Source organism: Siniperca chuatsi, linkage group LG10 (genome assembly GCF_020085105.1).
Source record: "Siniperca chuatsi isolate FFG_IHB_CAS linkage group LG10, ASM2008510v1, whole genome shotgun sequence".
Lineage (NCBI taxonomy): Eukaryota > Metazoa > Chordata > Actinopteri > Centrarchiformes > Sinipercidae > Siniperca > Siniperca chuatsi.
In genome coordinates this window covers 27748497-27774633 of record NC_058051.1, presented here as the reverse complement: position 1 = coordinate 27774633, position 26137 = coordinate 27748497, and the positions used below count along the sequence as shown (strand labels likewise).

Here is a 26137-nt window from a genome sequence, read left to right as displayed (position 1 = left end):
TTGTGAAGCATCTGTAACTAGTGTATAAACAGATAATGAATGACTGTCAATATAACAGTTAATGTTTTATATGAACATTTATTTATTATAATTTTATATTTACTAATGTATTTAAGTACTTATTTATTTATATATACTTCTTCACTTTCCATGACAACTGAGACAAACTCCATCCACTGATGAAGGCCATGAGATGCTGATAAAAGTACAGGAGAAATCTAGCAAGTGGACCTTTTTTGTCAAACTGCTATTTCCAAAGTCAAGAACCTTGATGCTCAACACCTCTTCATGAGTTTTGAACACATGCGAATGATTTGTACATTAAATGTATAAACAGTTAATAAATGTAATTGTAAGGATTTATTCATGTGTGTGATCATATATTATTAAATATGATTACAACTATCAAGCTATGAATGATTACAAGTTATCAAAAATGCATTAACTGTTAACACCAATTCAATTTTCAATTACATTTTATTTATATAGCGTCAATAACAGAAGTTATCTCATTGCACTTTTCATATAGAGCAGGTCTAGACTGCACTCTTTATAATAGTTATACATTTATTTTTAGTTTTTATAAGTTTTTATTGGTGACAAGTACATTAATAAACACTTTCAAATAATGTCCTTATATCTGCTTACAACTTCTTTATAGTGTGTTATTACCTGAAAATGCATTCATCAATCTAAAAGGCTGTGGTCCTTTTAAATAAATGTGGCGATGGGTTGTACCCACCGTGTTGCCGTAGGTGTGGGTTTGGTTCTGCCCTGGGTGCAGCTCTCCCAGATGCTGTTGGCCATGTGGTTTCCGATGGCAGCCAGGACTTGCGTGAGCTCTCCGGGCCAGTCGTCCAGGTCCAGCGAGCGAACACGAGACAGGTGAGTACCCAGGTTTCGATGGATCCCAGAGCACTCGATGCAGATCAGCGCACCCAGGTTGAGACTGGCCCAGGTGGGATCTGCAGGGCAAGAGAACAGAGACCGGTTACAGGAAGTACGCCCATAATGAACTAACACAGATTATTGAGTAGAAAGAAACAGTGTGTGAACTATGACACCACCGCAGGCTGTGGATGGTGCATGAAAGCAGAATCATCCTCCAGAGGAAATCTGCATCTGGAGGGTAAGAAGCCGACATTTAAGCACTCACTTGGTGCTTCACAGTCCACACACAGATTGTTGCCCTTGGCGTTGCGGATGGCCTGCAGCGCTACAGCCTCGCTCTGGCTGCTCCTCCGAGCCTGCACAATTACACACACGCACAAACAAACAAACAAACACATATTTTAACCATGTATTTTGTCCACACAGTTACTTATATTACAAGAAGAAATGGTGTTTAAAATCCATCTTGGCCTCTATGTGAATGCTTAGATTATGGCACATAGGATCATATCACATGTATCCATTAACACATGTGACACTGCATCATGTGTATTGATTATGGAGACACATTTAAGTTTACAAAAGGGATGAAAAAAAGCTTCCTCACAGATACCTTACATCATTTAGAGCAGGATAATGCACTGAATATTTTAATTTTAAGTCTCTATAACGTTACACATTCATGACTAAATAGGCAACAATCAAAGTTAAAGTTATCGAAAGTCATCAGTTATGAAGAGTTTGAAGGCCTGGTCACACCAAAATGTGACACAGTGAAATTCATCCACGCATCTTCGCGAAATATTTGGTTGTAAAATACTTGCAGGGCTAGTTGGTAATCAACTGTAGCCGGAGAGCTAACTGCTAACGTGCTAGCCAGCCGGGACGTGTTAGCTGACAGCTAGTCAGTCAAGAAAGCTTTCGGAGCTGCTGTACTGTGTCTTCTCATTATCGATCATCATTTCATTCAAAGAAGAGTTTTATTGAAGAAGGGAAATAAAAAGCTCTCTGACGTAACAAGCATGCCTAACTCATTAGCTCAGTCACTAAAAGGACAATAAGGTCACACAGTTTATTCAAGATAAATTGATTTTTACCATCGACTCCTGTCTCATAATTGTCTATAAACTATTCCTCTTGCAGAGCAGTTTACACTCCGACAGAGGAGGTTAAATAAAACTGGATGGAGCACCACAGCTATGATCTACAATAACTTCCTCTATTTTGGACTCTCCCGCTCTCTGTCCCCTCAAAGGCCAGCATTGTCAATAAAATTCAAAGGTCAAAGATCACCAAAGTTGGACTCAACTTGAAATATATGCACAGATTTACTCACTAACTTACTTACTAATCACAGCAATTCTGTTGGAATGAAATCACAGGGTTTAAATGCTGCTCAGCTAATCAGGACTGTGTGAGAATGGGTTTTATCAGATATGAGTGACAGATTGTGTTGGCAACAACCACACAGCTGTCATCATATTTTGATTCAAATGTCGCTAAACTAGAATTAGTGCTGAGACATTCGTGACATCGAGAAAAGCAATGGCAAAAACAAAAATACAGAAATAACCAAAACTGTTCTGACTCTGGCAGAAAATGTGTGCTCTTGTAGAATCACGTCACTCATACTAGGAAGCTGATTGGGTGTAGGTTTTTTTTTTATGGCCTTCAAAATTTGTGTACCTTGTTTCTGCCGCTCTCACAGGACTGCAGGCTGGCCAGGATCTGGCTCTCTATAGCCGACACCCACGAGTCCCTGTCCTCCAGGCTGTGAGCCTCAAAGTGCCACGTCTGCCCGGTAAACGACACTATGATAAAGTCTGTATTCTCTTCATCTGCAAGTAAAAGGGAAGCAGAACAAACTCAAGTAAGATTTGTACAAAGGCAACACATTTATAATGGATTAATATAATGGTCATTATGAATCCTTAGTCAGTGAAGGAAGTACAAAACAACAAACGCAAAACAACACAAAACAACAGTTTGATGGAAGGTGAGAACAGAAAAAAATTGGGGTTATTACAATAAAAACAAGTCAAATGAACTTGGGATAAGCTTGGGATTTCAGGCACACTGAAAAGGAAAACAGACAGAGGAAAGATATTGTATGTAAATCTGAGCACAAGCCGATTCAGCTCCATCACCCTCACTTGTTACCTGTCTTATTAATGTTTCTCAAGCTACCAAAGCTCTTTAATTTCCACATTTTGCGTTTGGCTGCAGAGCGAGAGATAAACACAGGAAAAGGAAAAAGAGAAACAGAGAAAGACAAGTACAAGTGTTAAGAAAAGGCTGTTAAGAAATATTCAGAGAAAGACAAACACATTCACTAATCTGCATCCTCACAGAAGAGACAGAAGTAGAAGATAACTGAGAAAACTGCGTAGGAATTTGTAAATAATGTGAATATGTAAACATGATTTTTTTAATAGGTTCAAGATGTTTATAATAACAAGTGGTGACGGCAAGAATCAAATGCTGCCCTTCTTCAAATAGCCTTGAAAACATACTTTAATGTTTTATTAATGCATTAATTTTCTAGTTATTCGTTATAAAAACTCTGTGTTGATTTCCCTGTTGATGCTTCTTAGCACTCACTATCTGTGCATTTGCACATTTATACAGTAATAAAACAAATCTATTTTTATCACACTGCTAGCAGTAGCAGTTGTATTTCATGCAAATGGTAAAAACTGAAACTTGAGTTACCTTCAGCCTGCCCAACGGCTGCATCCCCTTTCTGATTCATACTCTTCTTCCTCCTGTTCTTCTTCCTGTCGCTCATGGGAGACGATTGGCTGGGGTCTTTTCCAGCGAAAGGACTGGCTGCCCCTTCAAGAGCATCTGACATTTGGTGCAAAAATAATGAAACATAAATTTAAGACAGCAGCTGTACGCAGTCTTAGTGGAGCTGAGTGAAGTGTTTTTGAACTGGTGGCAATGACCGGAAGGATTTAATTTCCTGCGGCACGTACCAACACTTTGTGCTTTGGTGGACAATGAGGACGAGCAGCGTTGAAGTCCTCTGTCTCCTCCTTGAGGTGACAAACCACCAGACCGGTCATCGACCACAGAGAGGGTGGGAGGACACAACTGTGGAACTGACAGCGAGAGAGGAAGTGGAAAGTTTAAGTAAATCATATTTATATGATGTGCAAGATTGAAATCATCTGTTTGTTATTTATTAAAAGTTCGATTACCATATCATACTCTGTGTGGGAACAAATATTCAGAGTATTAACTTAAGTAAAAATACCAACACCACTCTGAAGAAATTACAAGTTAAAGTCCAGAAGTTTTAGCAACAAATTGTACTTACAGTACTCATTATGCAGAATAGTCCCTGTTAGTGTTACATTATTATATTATTAGATCAGTATTATTGACGCGTTAATAATAACAATAATAAACTTTATTTGTATAGAACCTTTTATACAAGAAATGCAGCTCAAAGTGCTTTACAACTAAGAAAATTACATGCACCGAGTGCTTCACATGAAAGTATTATTAATTAAAGTATTATATAATTAATGTAAAATAAGGTGAAAAAATAAAACCCTCTTGATAATAATAGTAAAAAATAAAATTAAAATAAAGATAAAAATAGAAAACATAGTATGCATAACATAAGATAGAAAATGAACCCACTAAATAATAATTATATTATTATTAACATGTTAACATGTAAGCAGTTCTTTAATGTTGTAGCTGGTTGAGGTGGAGCTAATTTACTTTATAACAATCATATTTTATGAACTTAATCTGAAAAGTAACTAGTAATTATGGCTGTTAAAAATAAATGTAGTGGAGTAAAAAGTACAATACTTCCCTCTGAAATGTCGTGGTGTCAAAGTATAAAGTAGCATAAAATGGAAATACTCACGTAAAGTACAAGTACCTCAGAATTTTATGCATTTTTAACGATTTACTTCTTCAGTAGGAACCAGTGGACTTGGGGCTGAGAGCCACAGATAAGTTATGGAAGTCAGGAAGTATTTAGAGATGGACTAACTCATTGTTGGTTTTGGTCTTTTCGTGGGATTTGTTGATAATAAGAAAAGTATAGAATAACGCCAGCCTTATCTTTAAACTGAAACTCTCTGCCCTCAGACCCTCAGTGACAATGCACAGCAAGAAGCACCTGTACTGGTGCTATCAGCGGCTGTCTGCTCCTTATTCAGCCCGTTAACACCAGGTACAGAGCCGGGGGGGACAGGTGAGGGGCCCGCAGGAGCGACGGCTCTCGGAGGACGTTTCCCAGGAACTTTAACTGTCACACGCAGCAGGTCGATTTCCTTTCCATGGATATTCTGTGTGTAGTCCTGAAACCGACAATATAACACACATATTAGACATTTTCACCAGGAATAAAGATTAGCAAGACTATGTAGCTTTAGAAAGAAGAAGTAATTCTTCCTCTTACAAATTACAAGTTGAATTCATCAGAAGTACAACACAACTTTGCTGCTACAGCCTGATTAAGACCAGTAACTTATGCTGGCTAATGTTACCTAATGCTAGCAAACTTTAGATAGACACTGCTGTGTTACTGACATATTCATTGGTGGAAAGTAACTAAGTACAGTTACGTACTGTACTTAAGTACAATTTTGAGGTATTTTTTACTTTACTTTAGTATTTCAATTTTATGCTACTTTATACTTCTACTCCACTACATTTCAGAGGGAAATATTGTACTTTTTACTCCACTGTATTTGTCTGACAGCTGGAGTTACTTTACAGATATAGAGATTTTACAAACAAAACATATGTTTATTTATTAAACATTTATTTATTAATTTATAAAATGTAATACTGTGCTACAGATTAAACTATCCAACAGTATATAAAGTAGTTAAAATGTGCTCCACCTCCACTAGCTGTATATATATACAATAATATAACTATCTGAAAGGGACCATTCTGCCCAACAAGTACATTTTGCTTTTAATACTTTGGTACTTTTACTTACGTGAAAAGTTGAATGTAGTATTTTTACAGAGCGGTATTGCTACTGGACACTGGACATATTACTGACTCAGTTCACTGACCTTATAAATCTTGTCTGTGCTATAATTAGGCTACATATTAGCATTATCCTGCAATTGACCTACGCTAAGCCCCGCCCCGCTTAGTTACTGTTGCTACACCTGTCAAGCTTTCTGTTCTCGCACGTACGCAGGTTACAACAATAAAAGTGGCAGAATTACCACTCGAAAGTCTTAGTAATTTTTGACAGCGGTTGCTAGCAGATTTTATCAGCTGTAGCTAGCTGGCTAATTAAGCTAACGTTAGCTTTATGAGTTGGTTGAAAAACACTTATAAGTATAAGGAAATATTTATTTTACTCTAACATAACCTAGTTTACCTACTTAGCTTACGTACTTGGACAAGCAAGTCAGAGGTTATATTTATGCTATATATATCGTATTTTAAAACAGTATGTTTCACTTTTAACATTACAAGAGAAACGGATTCAAGATTGGCACCAAACTATCTGGATATCAAGTCTGGCTGGTGTCGCTGGAGTGAAAACTTCCCTAACGTTTGCCTATGCACAGTGCGAAGATATTACACAGTGGATTTGCTAGTCGTGAATGGGGTGTGAATTTTTTTTTATTTAACCTAAAACCCCACAAAATTATGGAGAATGAAAGGCTGGTCTTGGAAAGTAACACTGGATTACAAATGTAGCATGTGAGCTAGTTTACGCAGTTTACGTAAATCAACACACTGTTTAATCCATTCCTTACACTTTTGCTATTTTAATTTTGGATTTGGAGAGGGATAAAAAAAAAATGCATGACGTGCCTAGTTACGGTTGCTAAACTCTGATTGGACAAAAGTTGTTCGGGGGAGGGGTTTAGCAAGCGATCAAATGGCAGTTGTTGCTGTTTAGCAAAAGTTACATAAGCTCACGATAGTCTGCTTTAAAGCTGTTTTGATTGTTTTTCTTTAAGGCTGAAAAGTTCTTATTCATTAGTGCAGAAAACCCAATGGCTGTACAAATGTTAAATCACTCCGAATGTTTTTTTGGGGGGGAAAATCAATAGTAAGCGGAAGTTTCAAAACGATCATAGGGCTGTTCAAGACAAATGAAAACCATTGAAGCTGAAACTGTGGTTAAATCAAAAAAGCTGCAGATTGTATCTCCACAGCGGAAACTCTCTGCTGAATCTTCACTGTGTTTTACTGCTGTATTGATCTGTCTTGTGGTGTTCGCTTACACTGGAGCTGGAGTGGTAAGACAGCGTGCCATTGTTGGACAGGGTGACGTATTTCTTCTTCCACTCCTTATTCAGAGAGCTACCACTTCTCTTCCACAGGATGCTCTGCGAAAAAAAACAAACAACCAAGGTCACTGCACTCGCAAAACAAACCCCAGACAAATCTGCCTAAATTTAGAGTCGACGCAACAGAGATAATCTCTTCAAAGTGTAGCTGCGTTACAGAAAGAGTGGTCTACAATAGCTGAAAGCACTTGCTCAGTATTAATAGATCACCCATGAGAAAGGATGAAAAGGATGAAACAACAGATTTTTTCGTGCTGCTTATGTAAAATGAAACAGACAAGTGCGTTTTTGTTCCCACCTCAATGCTGAAAAGTACAAATTATTGTGCTGCAAGCAAACTGAAGCATGTAAATACCCACTTCATTGAAAATTCTATTTATTTCTTGTACTGTTTGTAATGTTAACCAAACCTGTTTGATGGGAACGCCCCGCACGCCGCTCAGGTCTCCTTTACCATCACCAGCCTTCTTATCTGAGTCCCGGTTCTGAAACGAATCCAACAGCAGCAGACGTGTTTAAAAAGAGCAGAAGATTTGAGCAGAGAGGTAGTCAGACATGGAGCTGAATGGAGTGAAATGACAGTGAGAGATGACAGGAAACTAAAAGGTGTGAGACGCCGGCAGTTGGCGACAACTGACCTTGAAGAGGGAGGGCCGTCTGGGGATGCTCTTCAGGGAACGTGAGTTGACACTGCCTCCCCCCTCTCCCTGTGCAACCCGCAGATCTCTGTGACTGACCACAGGGGTGGAGGGGAGGGAGTAGGCGTAGCCACTACTCGGGCCATTACTGGCCTGAGAGAAGGAGCGAGGGGGGGGGAGGAGGAGGGGTGACAGCGGGGTCAGGAGGTCAGGAAGCAGGGGGGGGAGATGGATGGGAGTGGAGGGCGTGAGGGAAGAGGTGGAGGGAGTGAGAATGGGATGAAAGATGAAAAACAGGTGAAACAGATTTACAAAAAGCCGGCGCTGATCGACTGTGAATTTTTCAGCCGTCGATCATCGTGAATGTGATACTTGTGGAGCTGAGATGGATGGAGAGGAGGTGATGAACGGTCCTGGAGATGGCTTTGAAAATTAGATTTCAGTTTGATTGATGATTTTAACTGTATAATGCATGCAACAGGAGAATGCTTAACCACCAAAGCTGCCCAGAGAGAGTTCTGTTGAATCTGAAAATCCTACCCGTAGTCATGTTTTCAAAAGATGTATGTATTCTTTTCCACGGAATACCTTTTTAAAGAAGTCATTTTGTCTCTTGTATTCATCAATACAGAAATATACAGAATCCAAATCCTCCTGAAGCTCTACGGAGGTGAGCAGAGTAATAAAAAATGCGCAACCAAAGTGAAAAAGTACTTTAATGTTGGCGAAAACACCAGCATGGCAACAGCAGAACACTTTCATCTGTGTCCTATTTTTATCAGGTCTTATGTAATATCTGTCTAGACTGGAGAAAGATTGTGTTTACTCAAACAGAGGAACAATAGCAACTAATAAACAAGTTTCACACATGAGTGTGTTATTAATCAGCACTCTAATTTCATTGCATTTCTGAAACTGAAAACCGACGGCCCCTGATGAATAGGAATATCAAAACGACATGTTCAATCTTAAAAAACGGACCATGTTTTTCGTCCTTCCATCAGAGCCTTAGAAATATTTCTGTGTGTAAATCAGTTCAAAACAGTGCTGTTATAGATATTTTTTGGCATGCACAAAAGTCGTCTGTAGTGGGATGTGGGATGTCCCCAGAAGATATGTGTAGCTCAGTTATTGAATCGGCTACTTGATATAGAAGAAAGCAGGCTGACTAGAATTTATTTGGGATAAACCAATTATTGGATCTTGGTCAAAAGAAATTATTTATTTTTTAATAATGAAAAGATTTGTTTAAGAGATACTGTGTTTGCTGAGTGGGCTAATGACATAAACCAAAACTGCGTACATTTAGGACGGTAAAATGTAATTATGGTACAGAGCATTATGCTGTAAATGATTTATCTAAGAAGCGAAGATCTTTATGTGCTGCCCAGTTGAGATCCGGTATTTTACCACTCAATGTTAAAGCTGGACTGTGAGTCAGTCTGGAAGAAGAAAAGTGGCTCTGTTCAATGTGTTATCTCAATGATAAAGAACTTTTGTTTCATTTCGTTTTCTATTTCTATTTTTACTGAAATACTTTGTTTAGTGGAATAAAAACAGAAGTAGATTTTGTAAATATGGATGATGAACAAAGACTGAGTTGGCTGATCACATACAAACATTAAAGTCAGCCAGAAGAAAGTAAAGAAGTTTATCAGGATAAACTTTGGGCTTAAACTGTTTATTTTCTTTCTTCTTATATTCTGTGTGCAACTTGTTTGAAAGTACATAGATTATATAATAGCAGTGGTGGAAGAAGTACTCTTTTACTTAAGTAAAAGTAGCAATGCAACTGTGTAAAAATACTCTATTATAAGTAAAAGTCGCAAAATATACTTGAATTACCAAAAGTAAAAGTTCTCATTATGCAGAATGGCTAATTTCAGAATCATGTATATTATATTACTAGATAATAATAATTATTGATGGATTAATGTGTTCATCACTTTAATGTTGCAGCTGGCGAAGGTGGAGCTAATTTTAACTACTTTACATACTTATGATAATATGTAATAAATGATTAGTTGATTTATATCCTGTATTAATAATCTAAATCTGCAACGTAACTAGTAATTTATGTTGTCAAGTAAATGTAGTGTAGTAGAAATATAAAGCATAAAATGGAAATACTCAAGTAAAGTACAAGTACCTCAAAATTGTACCTTAGTACAGTACTTGAGTAAATGTTAGTTACATTCCACCACTGTATAATAGTATAAAGTATATAACGTTATAAATTATATATATTTTTTGGTTTTGTGTATGTGTTACCAGAAGATGTTTCGTTATATTTTGATGTATAACAGTGTCTTGTGTGATGGTCCAAATGTTTGGCAAGACACGGAAATAAAAACTAACTAACTACAGCTGTTAGGATGTAGTACCTGGCCAGGGAGCGATGCTGATCCAGGTGTGGAGCCTCCAGAGTGACTGGGAGAGTTAGGGAGAGACTTGCAGGCCTGCAGCGCCGCCTGCTTCTTCTGAGCTACAATCTTCTGGGCAGCTGGAAGACACGCAGCGGCCATTCAACTGTTTCACCCACGTAACTATCAGCAATATGTGTTTGTTTATAACATCAGTGACTAAATAACTGTGTTCTCTCATGGTGAATCACGCCGCTCATCCTGATAAAACACAATCAGTCAACTTACCCTCTGAAAACACTCGGTCAACGTTGAACCCGTAGGTGGCGCAGGTCTCGTAAAACAGCGAGTGACGCACATCAATACACAGCTGTCTGGCTCTCTGATCCTCAATCACACGGGGGTTGGTGCTGCTGATTTTATCTGAAAAATAAAACAAGGTCAGTGAATAGAAAAGCGCAAATCATGACAATTGTTATGTGGCCGCCGGCTGAGGTGTAGAGCCAGAATATTTCGGCGAATTAAGGGTTTATTTCAACCAAACCAGAGTTGATGATTGTTCGAACAGTGGAAAGACTAATAAAGATGGTTTTGGTGAGTTTTATTTTGTTTCTGTCCAGTTTGACTGAAATGTGTTTTACGACGATCTGCGTGGTAAAATTACTGTTTTCTCAATGGAGTCTGGTGGGCTGTAGCACCCATTTGTTTTGGTCTGAGATGCTGGTGATCTAGTGGGTGCGACATTCAGTGGCAGTGAATGTCGCATACAGCTCCTTTAAGTTAATGTAAATGTATATGTTTTAAAAATTTCACTTAAAATCTTTATTTTCAGACCACTTCAGAACTCTTAAACATGAGCTCCTCTGACTCTAAGTCTTTTGACTTGAAATAATGAGTTGAATGAATGAACTGCTGAGTGTTCACTTAACAAAATTTAAGTCCCCAAAGAAAGACGATCAGCCTATTAGCAGACTTCCCTGCTGAAGAAAACATATCATGATTGGAAACTTGCTGTGTGTTTTTAATTTATGTCACAGTTGTTTCTCCTCATAATAATGAAAGCAATGTTAACCATGATGAAGGTTAGTATTCACTTCAGTCCCTCGTACACATAATTTAACAAGGTCACCGATAAGCAGCCTTACATGTCGTCTTTATGCTAACTCTGGTACAAAGTGGCTCCACAGCTGTGAAGTTCTTCATGTGAAAAGAAGAACTGATTCTTTAAACTGTGAAAACGTAACTTGAAATCAAATCTAACATGCGACTGAACAGATGTTGACTCAACTTAATATCTTTAACTCGGTTTGGTTTTACATTTTCACAACTCATGAAGCGACTTTGAACTAATTATTTAATTAAGGCAGCAGGGAAACTCTTAAAGCTGAGGCAGCTTAAAATGTTTTACAGTGTAAACTCTGACTTTTATCCAGTTAAGAATCATTTAGTCCCAGAATATGTAAATCTACACGGCTGTGATTCATGTGCTGACCTTGGGTCCCGACCACTATGACTGGGATGTCTGTGCGATGTGCACTCAGCTGGCTGTAGAGCTGGTAGAGCTCCTGGAAGCTGGCCTCGTTCTCCAGACTGAAGACCATGATCACTGCGTCAACCCAGCTGCTGAACTGAAGGGAGGGAAGAGGGTAATGGATGATGAAGTCTGCAGGTATTTCAGTTTTGCATACTAACTGATGTCTCTCTCTCTCTCTCTGACACACACACACACACACAAAGAAGCACCTGTGCATCTGGTGGTCCAGCTTCCTCCCGGATCAGTAATAAATGACTCTGTCCGTCCACCAGCACTTCCTTTTTATACCTACCACCTGACAAGGGCAATGACAATGACAGACAAGATATTCAGCAGCTGGTAGCAGCGTGACGGACAGAATATGCTCAGGCATCTCTGAGAACAAACTAATTGAACAGAGACTCAGCAAGCAAGAAAACAAAAACATTTTTTAATATGAAATCGTTATTTATAAACCAAAAGCTATTTTTTGCCAAGCATGAAAACTCAACCAGTTAAATGACACAATATAAAGAAGATGTACTTTGCATGTTTCTTACCATCAGGCTTCTCAAGTGCAACATAACTGCCTGTGATGTATTTGTTCACCAGCGCTGACTTGCCACTTTTTAGACTTCCCAGAATGCCCTGAGAGAAGAGGGAAGGAAATACAACACCGTGAAGTTCATTCGGGGTGAGCGTATCACAGTATACCGTATCAAACACGACTACATCAGACTGAATTCAAACACATTAAGCACAAACGTTTAGTTCCTCCATCAAATATGTTTTTGATCCTTTCAGTCAGTTGAATCTGTCTGTCAGCAGATTTAGAAATTCTGCCAGCTTCATTGTTTTATTTCATCCATATATGGACATGCAGTCAGTGGTGGAGGAAGTACGTAGATCTACTTGAGCAGAAGTAGCAATATCACATTATAAAAATACTTCATTACAAGTAAACGTCCTCCATTCAATTTTACAAGTAAAAACACATAAGTAAAATGCAGCAACACTCAGTGGCCACTTTATTAGGCACACCTGTACAATCTAATGCAATCCAATACAGCAGCTCTGCCATGACATCTATTTTTTGGGGGGGTTATTGATATTTTCTTAAACGTGTAAATTCATTTATATGTTTAATATTGAGGTCATAGTGAAAGGTGGTTTTATATTGAGAGGTGTTTCTAATTTCATTTGAGTATACACTAATGAAAACATGCTTATGAATATTATATTCCATTTCTGACAACAGCTCCTCCTAAATGTTACACACTGGACCCTTAACGTCTCTATGACAGTGTCAACAAAAGCTTAACATTATAGGCATCATAACAGGAGACTTTATGGTAGGAAGCATTGCATTAGACTGTACAGGTGTACCTAATAAAGTGGCCACAGAGAGTATATGATATTTTATTACAGTAGATAATAATTGCTGATGCATTAACACGTAAACAGCATTTTAATGGTGTATTTGGTCAATATGGAGCCAATTATAACAACTTTATACACTACTGGGTAGTTTAATCTACAGCAATGAATCATATTTAACAAGCTGATCATATACAGTATACACTATATGCTTTGTATAGTAAGTAACTATAGCTGACAAAGAAACGTAGTAGAGTAAAAACTACAAATTTCGTGGTATAAATTGGCAGAAAATGATAATACTCAAGTAAAGTACAAGTAACTCAAAATTATTACTTGAGTTAATGTACTAATTTCTACCTCTGCATATAGTTGTAATTTCACACCCTAAGTGTATATTTTGAGCGTCAAGAAATATTTTTACATAAAATTCCAATGATACGAAGACGTTTTTTGGTAATCTTAACATAAAATTTGCACTCTTTATAGACTTCTTAAAGCAACATCTCTAATAAAATGACACAATTATGAATAAATGGAATTTATTTTTTCTTCTGTTTCTGATACAGGTGTGTTCTGGCTGTGAGTGATACACTTTTTCCTCACCAGTCTCAGCTCTGGGATGGATCTGCTCAGGGTCCACTCCTGGCTGTTGGCAATATTTACTACAGAGAGAGAGACAGACAGCCAGAGAGGCAGAGACACGGAGAGAGATTCATCATTTTCATCATGTACAGTGAAAAGGGCAGCCGTCATAACGGCCTGTGGGAGAGCGATATATCACACAGCTGCAGCGTGACTGGTCGCCATAAGCACACGTGTGGCCAAGCAAGTCGTCTTGATGAATATAACCTTTAAGTCACAACAGGGGATCCAACAAGGTGTGGCCACACCGCTCGTTATCCACTTTGCTCCCCTTGTGCTGTAAATGACGGACAGGTGTGTGGTGAGTTACCGAGACCTTCAGTTCAGCTGTCATTCAAACATTCAAAGGCTGGATCTGAACGGCATCTTCCCTCTGAACTAAAATCAACTAGAGCTGCAGCTAACGATTATTTTTATTATTGACTAATCTGACGACTGATTAACCTTTTGACTAATAAATGTCAAAAAATAGTGAAAAAATGCCCATCGCAATTTCCTAGAGATCAAGGTGACGTCTACAAATGTCTTGTTTCCAAAGGTTTTCAGTTTACAAAGATATAAAACCTCACATTGGAGAAGCTGCAACCAGAGAATGAATGAATGCAGTTATTATACTGCCAACTGACTCAAGTTATCACCGAGACAAGTTTGGATGTGTTGGCTGCAAAATTGTGAGTGGTTTTTTGTGTGTGTGTGTGTGTGTGTGTGTGTGTGTGTGTGTGCTGGAGAAACCACATGAACGTTCACACGGACACACACACACACACACACACACACACGCACATACAGTACAGTAGTCTAGAGGGGTTGGGTTGCACACAGCTGTGCCAATGTCCCTACTGGGGAAAAGAGGTGGCTTGCCCCCAATGTGAAGTGACGCTCACACCCAGACACCCAGCTGCAGCTTCAGAGGGCCGAGAATAGAGAGAAAGAGAGAGCCTGAGGAGAGGCTAAAAGAGATTCAGAGACAGAAAACATACACTCAGTGGCCAGTTTATTAAGTACACCTAGCTAAAACTAATGCAGTCTAATACAACAGCCCTGCAATAAATCCTACAATCATGGGAGTTATAATGTACCGTTTTTATTGAAACTGTTTTAGAGAGGTGTTTCTGTTATTTAGCCTACCCTCATTGATGTAAATTGGGTGGACAAAATAATAGAAACACCTGTCAGTATAAAGCAATTCAGTTCAACAGCACCAGAAACTGCAGTCTCCAAAATGATCAGTTGAATCGACACTGAATCTAAAACTGATACATATAACCTTCATGAACGGAGGATTTATTGCATGACTGTTGTATTCGACTGCATTAGTATTAGCTAGGTGTACCAAATAAACTGGCGACAGAGTGTACATCAAAACAAGAGTCTACAGCCACATTAGCAGGTTTGTGAGGCTGTACTTAGGCACAGCGGTGCTTTGAGCTAAATGCAAACGTCAACATGCTAACATGCTCACAATGACAATATTAACACGCTGATGTTTAGCTGGTATAATGTTCACCATCTTAGTTTAACGTATTAGCATCCTAATATTCACTAATTAGCACTAAACACAAAGTACAGCTGAGGCTGAAAAGTCAGGGGATTACCAAAGTCATTCTTGTTCATCATCTGGGAACCAGGAATGTCGGCACAAATTTTATGCCAATCCATCAAATAGATGTTGAGATATTTCACTGGATAAGTGAAAATGTTGACCTGCTAATGGTGGTAGAGGAAAAGTCAGAGGATCACCAAAGTCAGAAGGATTAAATCTGATTCAGAGACAGAATAAACGTATATCAGAGTTTACAAAAGCGGGAAAGGATAAAATAGAGAAAGGCCCCAGAGGAGACCAGGAGGTTTTGGCAGACTAGTTTGACAGATATAGTGCCTGCTATCCTGGGTGTGAATGTGTGATGTGTCCTTCAAAGACGGATGATGATTAAACTCGAGTCTGGTTCTAAATCTGTGGAGCGTGCAGGCCAACACTGCACAGATGCAGCCAGTGATGATGTGCTTCAGATGAGGAAAAAAGGGGTTTACACACGAGCTGCAGGCAGCTCTCTGGGAAAAATGACAACTCCTACCACACAAACAGAGACACACACACTCAGAGACTTTGTCTTTCTGACTCAAAGCTCTCTTCATGGCCTGCTGCTGTTGCCAAAACTGATCAGATTGCTGCTTCGACACAGAAAGTCAATTATCCACACTCGCTGCTCCAAACCAATCGTGGCTGATGCACTACAAGCCCCATATGTAGCCTGTAGCTCACATCCAAAACTGCCAATTTTCTAACTTAATTCTGTTTTTGGAATTTTATCAGAATCCTCTCAGCCTGTGTCAACACACGGTCACAGACACACACTCACACACACACACCTCCTCCACCCCTGTGTTTCATCAGGCTCTGCCTCTGTAGCAGCAGCAGAAGCAGCAGTCCTGCCGGTTGCCATGGCAACACTTCCTCCTGCCCTGAGTATGTGCATGTGTGTGTATGTACGTGTGCAAATGCGTATGTGCGTGCGTGCGTGTGTGTGTGTGTGTGTGTGTGTGCGCAGTCGACAGGGCTAGTCTCACTACTTGAGTGAATCCACAGTGTGCATGTGTAACAGTGTGAATACACAGTGAGTGAATGAATACATAAAACACACGCTCTTTCTTTGAGCAAACATGTTTGTGAAAGAGATGCACTGTTGTACGCTGCAGCCGTCGACACACAGCGGAGAGGAGAAAAAAAGCAGCAATGGCAGCTCACAACCAACAATCCTAAATCATAAAATGCCACATGAATGCTTTGGAATTTAAATCGAAAGCCTGACAGAGACAAAGACAAAGAGTGAGAGGGAAGGGGAAAAAAGCTCCATATAGTGGCAGAACATGTAGTGGGTGTAATATCAAAGACAGGATTAGAAATGTGCTTGACTGGCTGTGGATCCACACTTCCCTTTTTGACGTGGGTGAACAAATATCGCCTCATGTCTTTTCCAACCGTTTCAGCTTCACGGAAATAAATACTAAAGCCGAGGCAAAAATCAACTGGAGCAGTGCAATCCATCTGTGATCATGCCACCAGCTCCTCACCCCCCTTTTGGCTTCCTTATGAGATTTAAACCCATGCTGGGAACGCTACTTAAGTGTGTATGTGTGGGGTGTGTGTGTGTGCGTGAGTGCAGAGATTACCCCTCCAGCGGTGTGAAATCTGCCCGCGGTCTGAGGGGAATTAGATTAAGACTGTCCAAGATGATTCTATTGTCAGTTCTCAGATCAAAGAACTTCATCTGTCATCAATTTGTAGTCGCACATGGCTTCGGGAAAATGTCCCTCGGCACGTGACAGTATTATAGCCTGTAAATGTATTCTTTTCAACCACACCCAACCACACCCACGCTCAATTTAAATGAATGCCTACGCACAGACGAAGGGACTCTGATAATTGAAGACAGGAGTGGCTCTGATTATGGTTTGTTGTCAAGGATGTAGTCAACATGAAGGGTGGGTTTAGAGTTGAAGAGGTGACAGTGACGTTGTGTGTGTGACCTCCTACCTTCCTCCTCACTGGAGTCCCTCTGTATGTAGACAGGAGGCGCTGTGGAGGATGACCCCGCTGCCCCTGAACTGCTCTTTGTGAAAATGCCACTGATGAACTTGAGCATCTTCCTGTCTTTAGCGGAGCCTCGTTGGCCCTGCTGTGCCTGCTGGGCCTCCCTGGCCAGCCCCAGGTCTTCAGAGAGGCTGTTCAGGTCACTGTTATCCAGCGTGCGGCTTTTACCTTTGCGTCCCGGTTTGGGGGCCTGGGTAGCAGGCGCAGGTAGGGAGGCCGAACCTGTCTTTAGTCTCTCCTTCCTGGGGATGTCTCTCATCACTGCAGCCATGCCACCTCCAATCTCTAGAGGTATTCCAGCTTGAGCTTCATCCCGCAGGTCCCTCCATCCTTCAGGTCTGCTCGCCTCGGCCCATGAGGCCCTGCAGGGGCCTGGTGAGCGCGTCGGCATGCGGCAGTCCTTCCGATCCAGGCTTTGTGCTGAGGTAGGGCTGCGCTCTCTACCATCCCTGGACTCGCGACCGCGGGTGGCCACACTGCTGTGAGACTTCAGCAGACTCACAGGCCGCTGTCCCACCGGACGGATGGGGAGGCTGGTCCTGGTTGGGGTGTGGCTGGGCTCGACCACCTCTGTTGGTGGTGTTGTGGTCAGTGATGGGGACCTGCATTGCTTTGCCTCTGGGGTGGAAAGCGTCTTCTCGACTGGTGTTAGGTCAATCTCTGCAGACTTCTGAATTGTCACTCTCTCAGCAGGTAAGGGGATTGAGAGGTTGCACGGCGGCTTTTCATTCTCTTTACTCAGGACATCAACAGTGGAGGGTGGTTTATCTTTCAGAGTGCAGAGGGGTTTTCTCTCTCCATCTCTGAGTTCATCAGTTAACTTGTTCCCTTTCACAATAGCAGCATCCTCAGCCCTTTGTGGTTGTTCTAAAACCACTCCAGCTCCATTCTCAGCCTGTGCAGGAGCTTTACCTTCCGCCTCCACTCTCGCCCCGGCCTCTTCCTTCTTCCCCTGGGTGCTGTTCTTGGCCTCCCCTCCATTCTCCTCCACAGCCTCTACCTTGACCAGGGTGAGGGAGATGAGGTAGGTGGTGCGTTGCTGCAGGGCGCCGCCTCCGCTCATGTGGTCAGGCTTCAGTGGACACACAGTAGATGAATGAAACCAGACAGAGCAACATGAACGACTGACAGTTTGCCAGCGTGTTGGGATGTGAAAGAATCTGACAGCACGACTGTGACAAAACACTCACATGGAGGGAGATTAAGTTTCTCCTTGGAAGATACAACAGCAGAGGGGCTGTTGGTTTCATCCATCCCCCAAATCCCTATTTCTTTGTTTCGGATTTTAATTTCAGTCACGGATTTCTTCTCTGACTGCAATTTTCATTTCTCTGGGAAACAGAAAAGAAATCCGCTCTTCCTGACAACCTTCAGCACTCTGTCAGTGCAGTCCAATCAGCTCTTTTGTTCCTAGAAAACACCCAATTAAAATCTATCCACTGCATATGTATGCAGCCACTGAGGCAAATAAATCTTCATTATGGTGTCTAATGCCTCATTCCTGATGGTAATTATTTACTTGACCTTATTTTTATGTGCAGCACCCCCATCTTATATGTTGCTCAGTCAATCCTCTTCACTCAGAGCAAAAATCTTGATTCAATTCAGAATAACAACTGTCCCGCATCATACGTCATCAAGAATGTGATGAACAGCAGCTATAACAGGAAAAAGGTAAAACTCTTTAAAAATGCATTAGTGTCACGCTAAAGCATCATGGCACAGTACACCCAGAGCTGTATGCAGTCCAGTCCAGATCATGGGCTCTCATTGCAAGCCACACATGTGTGTTGACAGCAGCATCCATTCAGAGAGCGCGGTGGCAGGAAGGCAGGCAGCCTCACGGAGACGCACAGGAAGGACATTGATGAGGGCTGAAGGGGATCAGAGAAGCCAACAGAAGCCTGGGCGGATATCTGGAGATGCACGACCGAGTCAGGGCGCGTCTGGCCATCACGCCCCTCTCGCTGTCTCCTGGGCAGCCTGTGTCCTCTGAGCGCATCAGGCGTTAAGCATGACAACACAGCGCCGGCATAGAGGAGGCGCTGAGGCGAGTCACTGCTCAACCAGCTCCTCGACTGCCTCTGAAGCCTTCTGATAGAGACACCGTCGCACAGGTTCAATGAGTCCACATCAGACGCACGCACACATAATCACACCCTCACACATGCACAGTTCTTCTCTCTCACACTCTGCGTTTCTCTCTCCTGCTCTCACAAACACACCGATAGGAATCTCCAATGTCCCTCCCTCTACATGCCCCTCCATGTTCCAATAGGCAATCCATACATTTCAGAAGGATACTGCTTCTCATCTTTCCCTATACCTCCTTTATTTTCTCTCTCTCTCTCTCTCTGTTTCTGCTGCTGCTCCTCTCAGACTGTGCAAGGTCCCTGCTCTTTATTGCTCATCCCTCCCATCCCCATCCCCATCCCCTCCTCTCCATCTTTCTCCCTGCGTGCCGGAGAGGAGGGGGGAGGCAGCGGGTAACGGCTGGTGGTAAAGCAGCAGTGCACACACAAGCTGGACCTGCTAAATGAGGGGGGACCGCAGGAGAAAAGATCAGCGGCAGGGAGAGGAAAGGAGAAGGGAGAGGCGAACAGGAATGACACATTGTAAAAAAAAAAAAAAAAAAAGATGGATGCATGTTTGTAGAGGAAAAAAGACAATCGGGCAGGGTGTCTTCTCCCTGCCTCATTTATACAGCTGCCAGAATAGTTTCATCAAGATCATCCATCTGTCTTCAGCTGTCTATTGGTGTTTGTGTGTGTGTGTGTGTGGCTCTGCGTGGCTCCTCCTCAGTAGGAGGCTTGGCTTGTTTGTTGCTAAGGTGTTACAATCTTCCTGGCTCTGGTAGCACAATCATCTCCTCCATGTCCTTCCTCCTCCTCCTCCTCCTCCTTTGGTACATTCTGTATTGCAATCGCTCCCAGGATCTCTCTATCAAAATGGTGTTTCTCTGTGTGAGTGTTTCATTATGTGTGAGTGTTTGTGTCGTACATGTGAGTGAGAGAGATTTCCTGCGAGTGTATTGATCTGTAGTCTATTGCCTACTACGGCATGTGTTCATTAGCAGAAGTGGGTAAGCTCTGGGCTCACAGCATGAACCAAGCAATAGCGTGAGAGGATGAGAGCATATTGGACATCAATATTTGGACCACAGAATGCAAAAAAATCTGTGTTAATGACACAAACCCATTCAAATGTTGCATAGTAATTTTTCTATATGTTGAAGTATGTGAAAATGTTTTCTTTATGTGCTTTTAAAACCTGTTTGCTCCAGGAACTGTGCAAAATAGAGTATAGTGCTAATACAATACTAACAATAATCTGTCGATTATTTTCTTGATTAATCATTTACAAAACATCACATCACAGTTCCCTAGAGGCCAAGTTGATGTCATCAAATGTCATGTTTAGTCCGACCAACAGTTAAAAACCTAAAGATATTCAGTTTGCTATCATGTAAGACAAAGAAAAGCAGCAAATTCTCACATTTAAGAGGCTGAAACCATAAAATGTTTGGCTTTTTTTTCTTGAATGTTAACGATCAATCGATTATTAAAATAGTTTCCGATAAATTTGATGTAGATCGACTAATCAATTTATCCTTAACAAACAAATATTACAATATAGGCAAAAGTACAAGAGGAACTGCTGCAAATCTGCAAACAAAAACACTGCAGCAAACATAATTACTCATCCATTGCTTGAATTATTACCGGGTGTAATTTCATGTTAATTACTCTCTGATTAAAAAAAAATATATCCTTGATGTGAAATCAGAGGATGCCTTTCCCCACAGTGCACCACTCTCCTCCTCCCACCATCATCCCATAATACACGATCTGACTGTCCACCTGCTCAGCCCGCTCCCCCTCCCTTCCACAGTCAGTGAGAGGGCAATAACTACTCTCACTGAATACAAAAGACCTCTGACAACCGCCTTTGGCTCAAGGGGAAAACACACGACCTGAGAGGAAACGGCAAACGCAGCCTCCAACACAGAAGAAGAGTCATGATTTAAAAAGCCCCAGATGCTTTTTTTTTCCAAAAAATCAGCAGAAACACACTATCAGGGGAGTGACGTGTGTTATATGTAGGTAAAAATCCATTTTTAACAAGTGTGAAGACATGACATGCCTGTGTGTGTAAAAGTGCACGTCAGGTTGCCGCAGTTTGCAGTGCTGCACGGTGAATCTAATTATTGGGAAATAGACACCCACGTATAATGCAGAAAATCAGGTTGTCTTCAGGCAGACACTTTAGAAAACACTCTGCCTCTCTTTCTCAAAATGCGAAGAGACTCACACGCATGCATACAGACAAAGCTCCCCCCAACACACACACACACACACATTGACACCCATGGGCGGGTGCTGTCAGATGGACAGTGGCCAAGGGCAGTGGTCATGCTGGGTGATTTTTCATTTCTCCTTCACTGTGAGCTGTCCTCTTTATGTTTTCCCTCTCAATCTCTCACTCTGCTGCAGTGAACACTATAATAGTCAGATTCACATTTAAATGTCTTCATTTAGCTCCACCTCACCCCCTTTTTCTCCGTCTCCTTCTTTTTTTTTTTCTCCCAGCCTTTTCCTTGGCACACAGGATCAGTCGACCACATCCCACTCATCCAAAAGAGAAGTGGCTCTCTTTTTAGCACCAGTGAACTCTACGCTTCACAGATCCAGGGCCCCCACAGAGGATACACTAACTTTGATCCTCACTACAGCAGCCTAATTATACAAAAATAATTCAACTGAATGTTTTTACACATAGGGGATGCCTGTCGGAGCGTTTCAAGATATGCCAGATCCTAAAAAGACCTCAAAGCTCACCAGAACCCCTCAGAGAGCTGACTGACCGTCAGTTCACAGACAAACAGTAGAGTGAGTGTAACGAGCTAATTAATAAATGGATTAAATCAAAAGGTAAGCTGGTTATTTCGTGAGGTTATTCCACCCAGTCTGACCTAACCAGTATTTAAGTGCAGTTTTGAGGTATGTGTACTGTACTTGAGTATTTCCAATTTATGCTGCTTAATACTTCGACTCCACTACATTTTAGAGGGAAATATTGTACTTTTTACTCCACTAAGATTTTACTGTAAAGTGTGATCATAAAACGTATGATCACCTTACTAAATATGATGCATTATTATAGATGAAATGCCTCAAATACCCACACAGGTGTTTTCAGTTATGTGTCTATGCTGCGGTTTACGCAGTGGTGGATGAAGTATTTTGATCTTTTACTTGAGTAAAAACAGCAATACCACACACAAAAATGTTCCACTACAAGTAAAAGTCCTCCATTCATAATTTTACTTCAGTAGAAGTACAAAAGTATTAACAGAAAAATGTACTTAAAGTATCAAAAGTCAAAAGTACTCCTTCAGAACAGAATAGCCCCTGTCAGAGTGTTGCGTTATACTTATTATAGGATTATTATTACTGATTATCGTGTAAGCAGCATATTAAAGCTGTAGCTGGGTGAGGTGAAGTTAATTTAAACTATATATTAGTGATGCAGCAAACCAATAAGTTGGACAGATATTGGCCCTGATATTGACTATATTTATTATATTGTTGGGTAGTTTAATCGATAACAATGTAACACATTTTATTTTGTTTGGTATATAAAATCCTAACTTGCAAAGTAACTAGTAACTAGCTGTCAGATAAATGTAGTGGACTAAAAAGTATAGTTTTCCCCTCTGAAATGTAGTGGAGTAGAAGTAGAACGTAGCATCAAATAGAAATAGTCAAGTAAAGTACAAGTACCTCAAAATTGTACTTAAGTACAGTACCATAAGACCCGCAACAAAACTAAAAAAACAGTTATCTGCTGCACAACATTACTCATCCTTTACTTAAGTAAAAGTACTAAGAAAACAAAGTAAAAGTACTCCATTACAAGTAAAAGTCATGCATTCAAAAATCTTCAGAAGTATTACACAGTAATTACAGTACCAAAACTACAGAAGTATCACATATTTTATATACTTTATATAGGTAATTTAGTCCAGTGGTTCCCAACCTAGGGGTTGAGCCTTCTCTAAAGGGTCACAAGATAAATCTGAGGGGTTGTGTGATGATTTATGGGAAAAACAAAGATCTGCTGCATGATTTGTATTTATTTTTTGGACTTTTCTCTAATCTTTGTTTTTTGGGAATAATTTGGATAATTTGACGTATAAATATTTAAATGAAACAATTTGAGAAGTTTAGAGGGGAAATGTCTCTTTGGTGGAGCTGTGAACAACTCACAGACATCTGAAACGTGACAAGAGGCCCCAACTAGACACTACCCTTTTTTGTAAGAGGTCATAAACCAAAAAGGTATTTTATAATCTTATTGTTTTTATTGTAAAATCTTAATCTGAAAAGTAACTAGTAACTCCAACTGTATTATCTAGCTGAGTAAAAAGTACAATATTTCCCTCTGAAATACAGAGTAGAAGTAGACAGTAGAACTAAAAGCAAATACTCAAGTACCTGAAAATTGTACTTAAGTAGAGTACTTAGTAAACGTACTTAGTTACTTTCCATCACTGGTGGACAAATTATTATCTTGTGTGCATAAGATATATCTGTATCTGTATCTCTTTATATTTATATAATACTTATTAGCTTTCAAAACCTCGAGGGCTCCATAATTTAACTCTGAACAGTGCCTATTTGCATAGTGAGTATTGCTACTTTTACTTAAGTAAAGGATCCGAATACTTCCTCGACCACTGGATGTCACTTATGCTGCTTCTACAGAAAACGTTTGCAGATACGCACAAAAACAACAGGGAGTTTGACAGTGACACATTGTGTCACATTAACAAGAAACGGTGGGAAGTAGAGGTATGAGGAAATGATGTAAAACTGATCAACTTCACATGTAACGGCCCTGTTTGTCTGAAAGGAAGTGGCTTTGAGGGCAGTTGCAGATTGGCAGACAGGAAGTAGGCTGCACAGCGGGTTTCATCCTGCTGCCATGGCGATGGCTGCTGAGGGATGTTACCATTGGCTGCCCATGTCCAGAGGCTGACTGATAAATAAATGCCACTACATACCAGGCGCCGGGAGGTGAATTTTTGCCCTCAGAGTGAAATGAGAATGAAAATGAACATCGACACACCGACTGACACAGGAAGCGCAGAGGAAGATATCAATCACCTACGCTATCATGTTCCCCCACACCACACGACTAATGCTGATGAAAAGAATAACTAAACTCACTGTGAACCAGAAGTTTGCAGACATTTTCCTCCTGTTTATCATATCAGGAAATGCATTAAAGTGAGCAACCCATGCACCAAATTCTAATAACCCGTCGATTAGAACTTCACCAATTTAGCATTCAGATAATACGTTGCTTTCTTCCCTAAATACAACAAACAAAAGTAATTCTCAAAGCCGAAGAAGGATGAGCTTACCTTGAATACTGTGGAGGTAAACTTTAAGGCCTGAGCGCAGCTGTTGATCCGCGACCCTTTCAAACTGCTTGGAAAGTCTGTTGATTGCACTCTGGAGAGATTCATGCCTCTTGATCTCTGCTTTTATTGCAGTGGAGTTTACTGATTTACTGTTGCTGTTCATCCTGACGCATGGATCTGTTGTAAACTGAAGCAAAGTGCTCGCTTCAGCCCATTTGAACTCCCCGGCTGTTTGTTCCACAAAATGAACACAGGCTTAAGACACAGAAGCAGCAGAAAAAGAAACGGCAGCGGCTGCTCAGGGTGTCTCTCTCTCTCTCTAGACCACAAAAGTCAGCTCACGACAATGTGTGTCTCAGTTTCCTCTGCAGGTTTGAACTAAACTGAATTCACTTCCTTATTTTAAACCATATTCTTTCTACGGCAGCTCTGACGGCTGTGGTGGCCACACCACTGAAACGGCGTCTGAGGCTGTCATTTACCTTACATGGCATGCTCTACAGCTTCTAGTAAAGAAACTATAATATAAAAACATATTAATCTATGACACTATAGTCACAGTTGATGTGTTTTGGTCTCATGTTGGCTCTCGATTAGAAGACACTCTGTTTTTAGCTGTGAAATCCACTGCTGTCTGACACATTGGCCAAACAGAGAAGAGTACTAGGGTTTAAAGGGCCAAAACTAAATATATAAATACATAAGTAATTATGTAATTAAATGCTTAAATAAATGAACAAGTATACAATTATATAATAAAATCTTAAATAAATGAATAAATAAATAATTATATAATTTACACATTAACAAAGCATACACTTATGTCAACAACATTGCTAGCCAACACTTCAGCTACAACAACATGCTAGCTAACAACAAGTAGCTACCAACACATCATTTACTGGCACTTTCTTTGTGCAATGGCAATAAAGTTCTAATCTAATCTAATGTTGTCCAAACTTCTAATTCAGTGGTCCCAACCTGGGGGTCGGGGCCACTCATGGGGCCCCAAGATAAGTCTAAGGGGGTCACTAGACGATTAAAGGGATTAGAAAATTCTGTTAATTTCTTAAGACTTATTTGTTTTTTTGTCTTGTGAAATACTGGATACTTTTACCTCTTCAAGCCTCTAAAAATCATTCAAAGGAAACAACCCGAGAGGGAAAATGTACACTTTGGTTGAACAGCTGATAACTAACATCCACAAGTAGACACAGGAAGGGTAGTCTGTATGACCCTAAGTCATTAAACTGGACAATGATCATTACATCTCTGCAATACTTGACTTAATTGTGCAATATTCTGTGTAATACTCCCGTGCAGTATTTTAGTTTAAAATTCCTTATTTATTGATATTGATATTACTCATACCTCTATTACTGCTGTGCAATAT

General features: G+C 40.5%; 1 protein-coding gene across 4 annotated transcripts in view; it reads right to left on the bottom strand.

Moving 5' to 3' along the window:
• agap2 (ArfGAP with GTPase domain, ankyrin repeat and PH domain 2) overlaps positions 1 to 25166 on the bottom strand; it is a 28307-nt gene extending 3141 nt beyond the window's left edge. Inside the window, exons 1-17 of one of the 4 annotated variants that reach the window (XM_044210068.1) lie at positions 24745 to 25166; positions 13685 to 13743; positions 12262 to 12349; positions 11932 to 12017; positions 11681 to 11816; positions 10477 to 10611; positions 10210 to 10328; positions 7826 to 7978; positions 7598 to 7672; positions 7122 to 7226; positions 5036 to 5216; positions 3870 to 3995; positions 3604 to 3738; positions 3052 to 3111; positions 2578 to 2729; positions 1157 to 1247; positions 743 to 965 (exon numbers count right to left, since the gene is read on the bottom strand). In XM_044210068.1, coding sequence (XP_044066003.1) covers positions 743 to 965; positions 1157 to 1247; positions 2578 to 2729; positions 3052 to 3111; positions 3604 to 3738; positions 3870 to 3995; positions 5036 to 5216; positions 7122 to 7226; positions 7598 to 7672; positions 7826 to 7978; positions 10210 to 10328; positions 10477 to 10611; positions 11681 to 11816; positions 11932 to 12017; positions 12262 to 12349; positions 13685 to 13743; positions 24745 to 24907 — 2087 coding nt within the window. In that variant the 5' untranslated portion in view covers positions 24908 to 25166. Of the gene's footprint in view, positions 1 to 742; positions 966 to 1156; positions 1248 to 2577; positions 2730 to 3051; positions 3112 to 3603; positions 3739 to 3869; positions 3996 to 5035; positions 5217 to 7121; positions 7227 to 7597; positions 7673 to 7825; positions 7979 to 10209; positions 10329 to 10476; positions 10612 to 11680; positions 11817 to 11931; positions 12018 to 12261; positions 12350 to 13684; positions 13744 to 17258; positions 20099 to 24744 lie in introns of those variants that run through there. The other 3 variants (XM_044210065.1, XM_044210067.1, XM_044210066.1) reach the window with 3 other exon arrangements.
• Between the last annotated feature and the right edge of the window lie 971 nt (positions 25167 to 26137).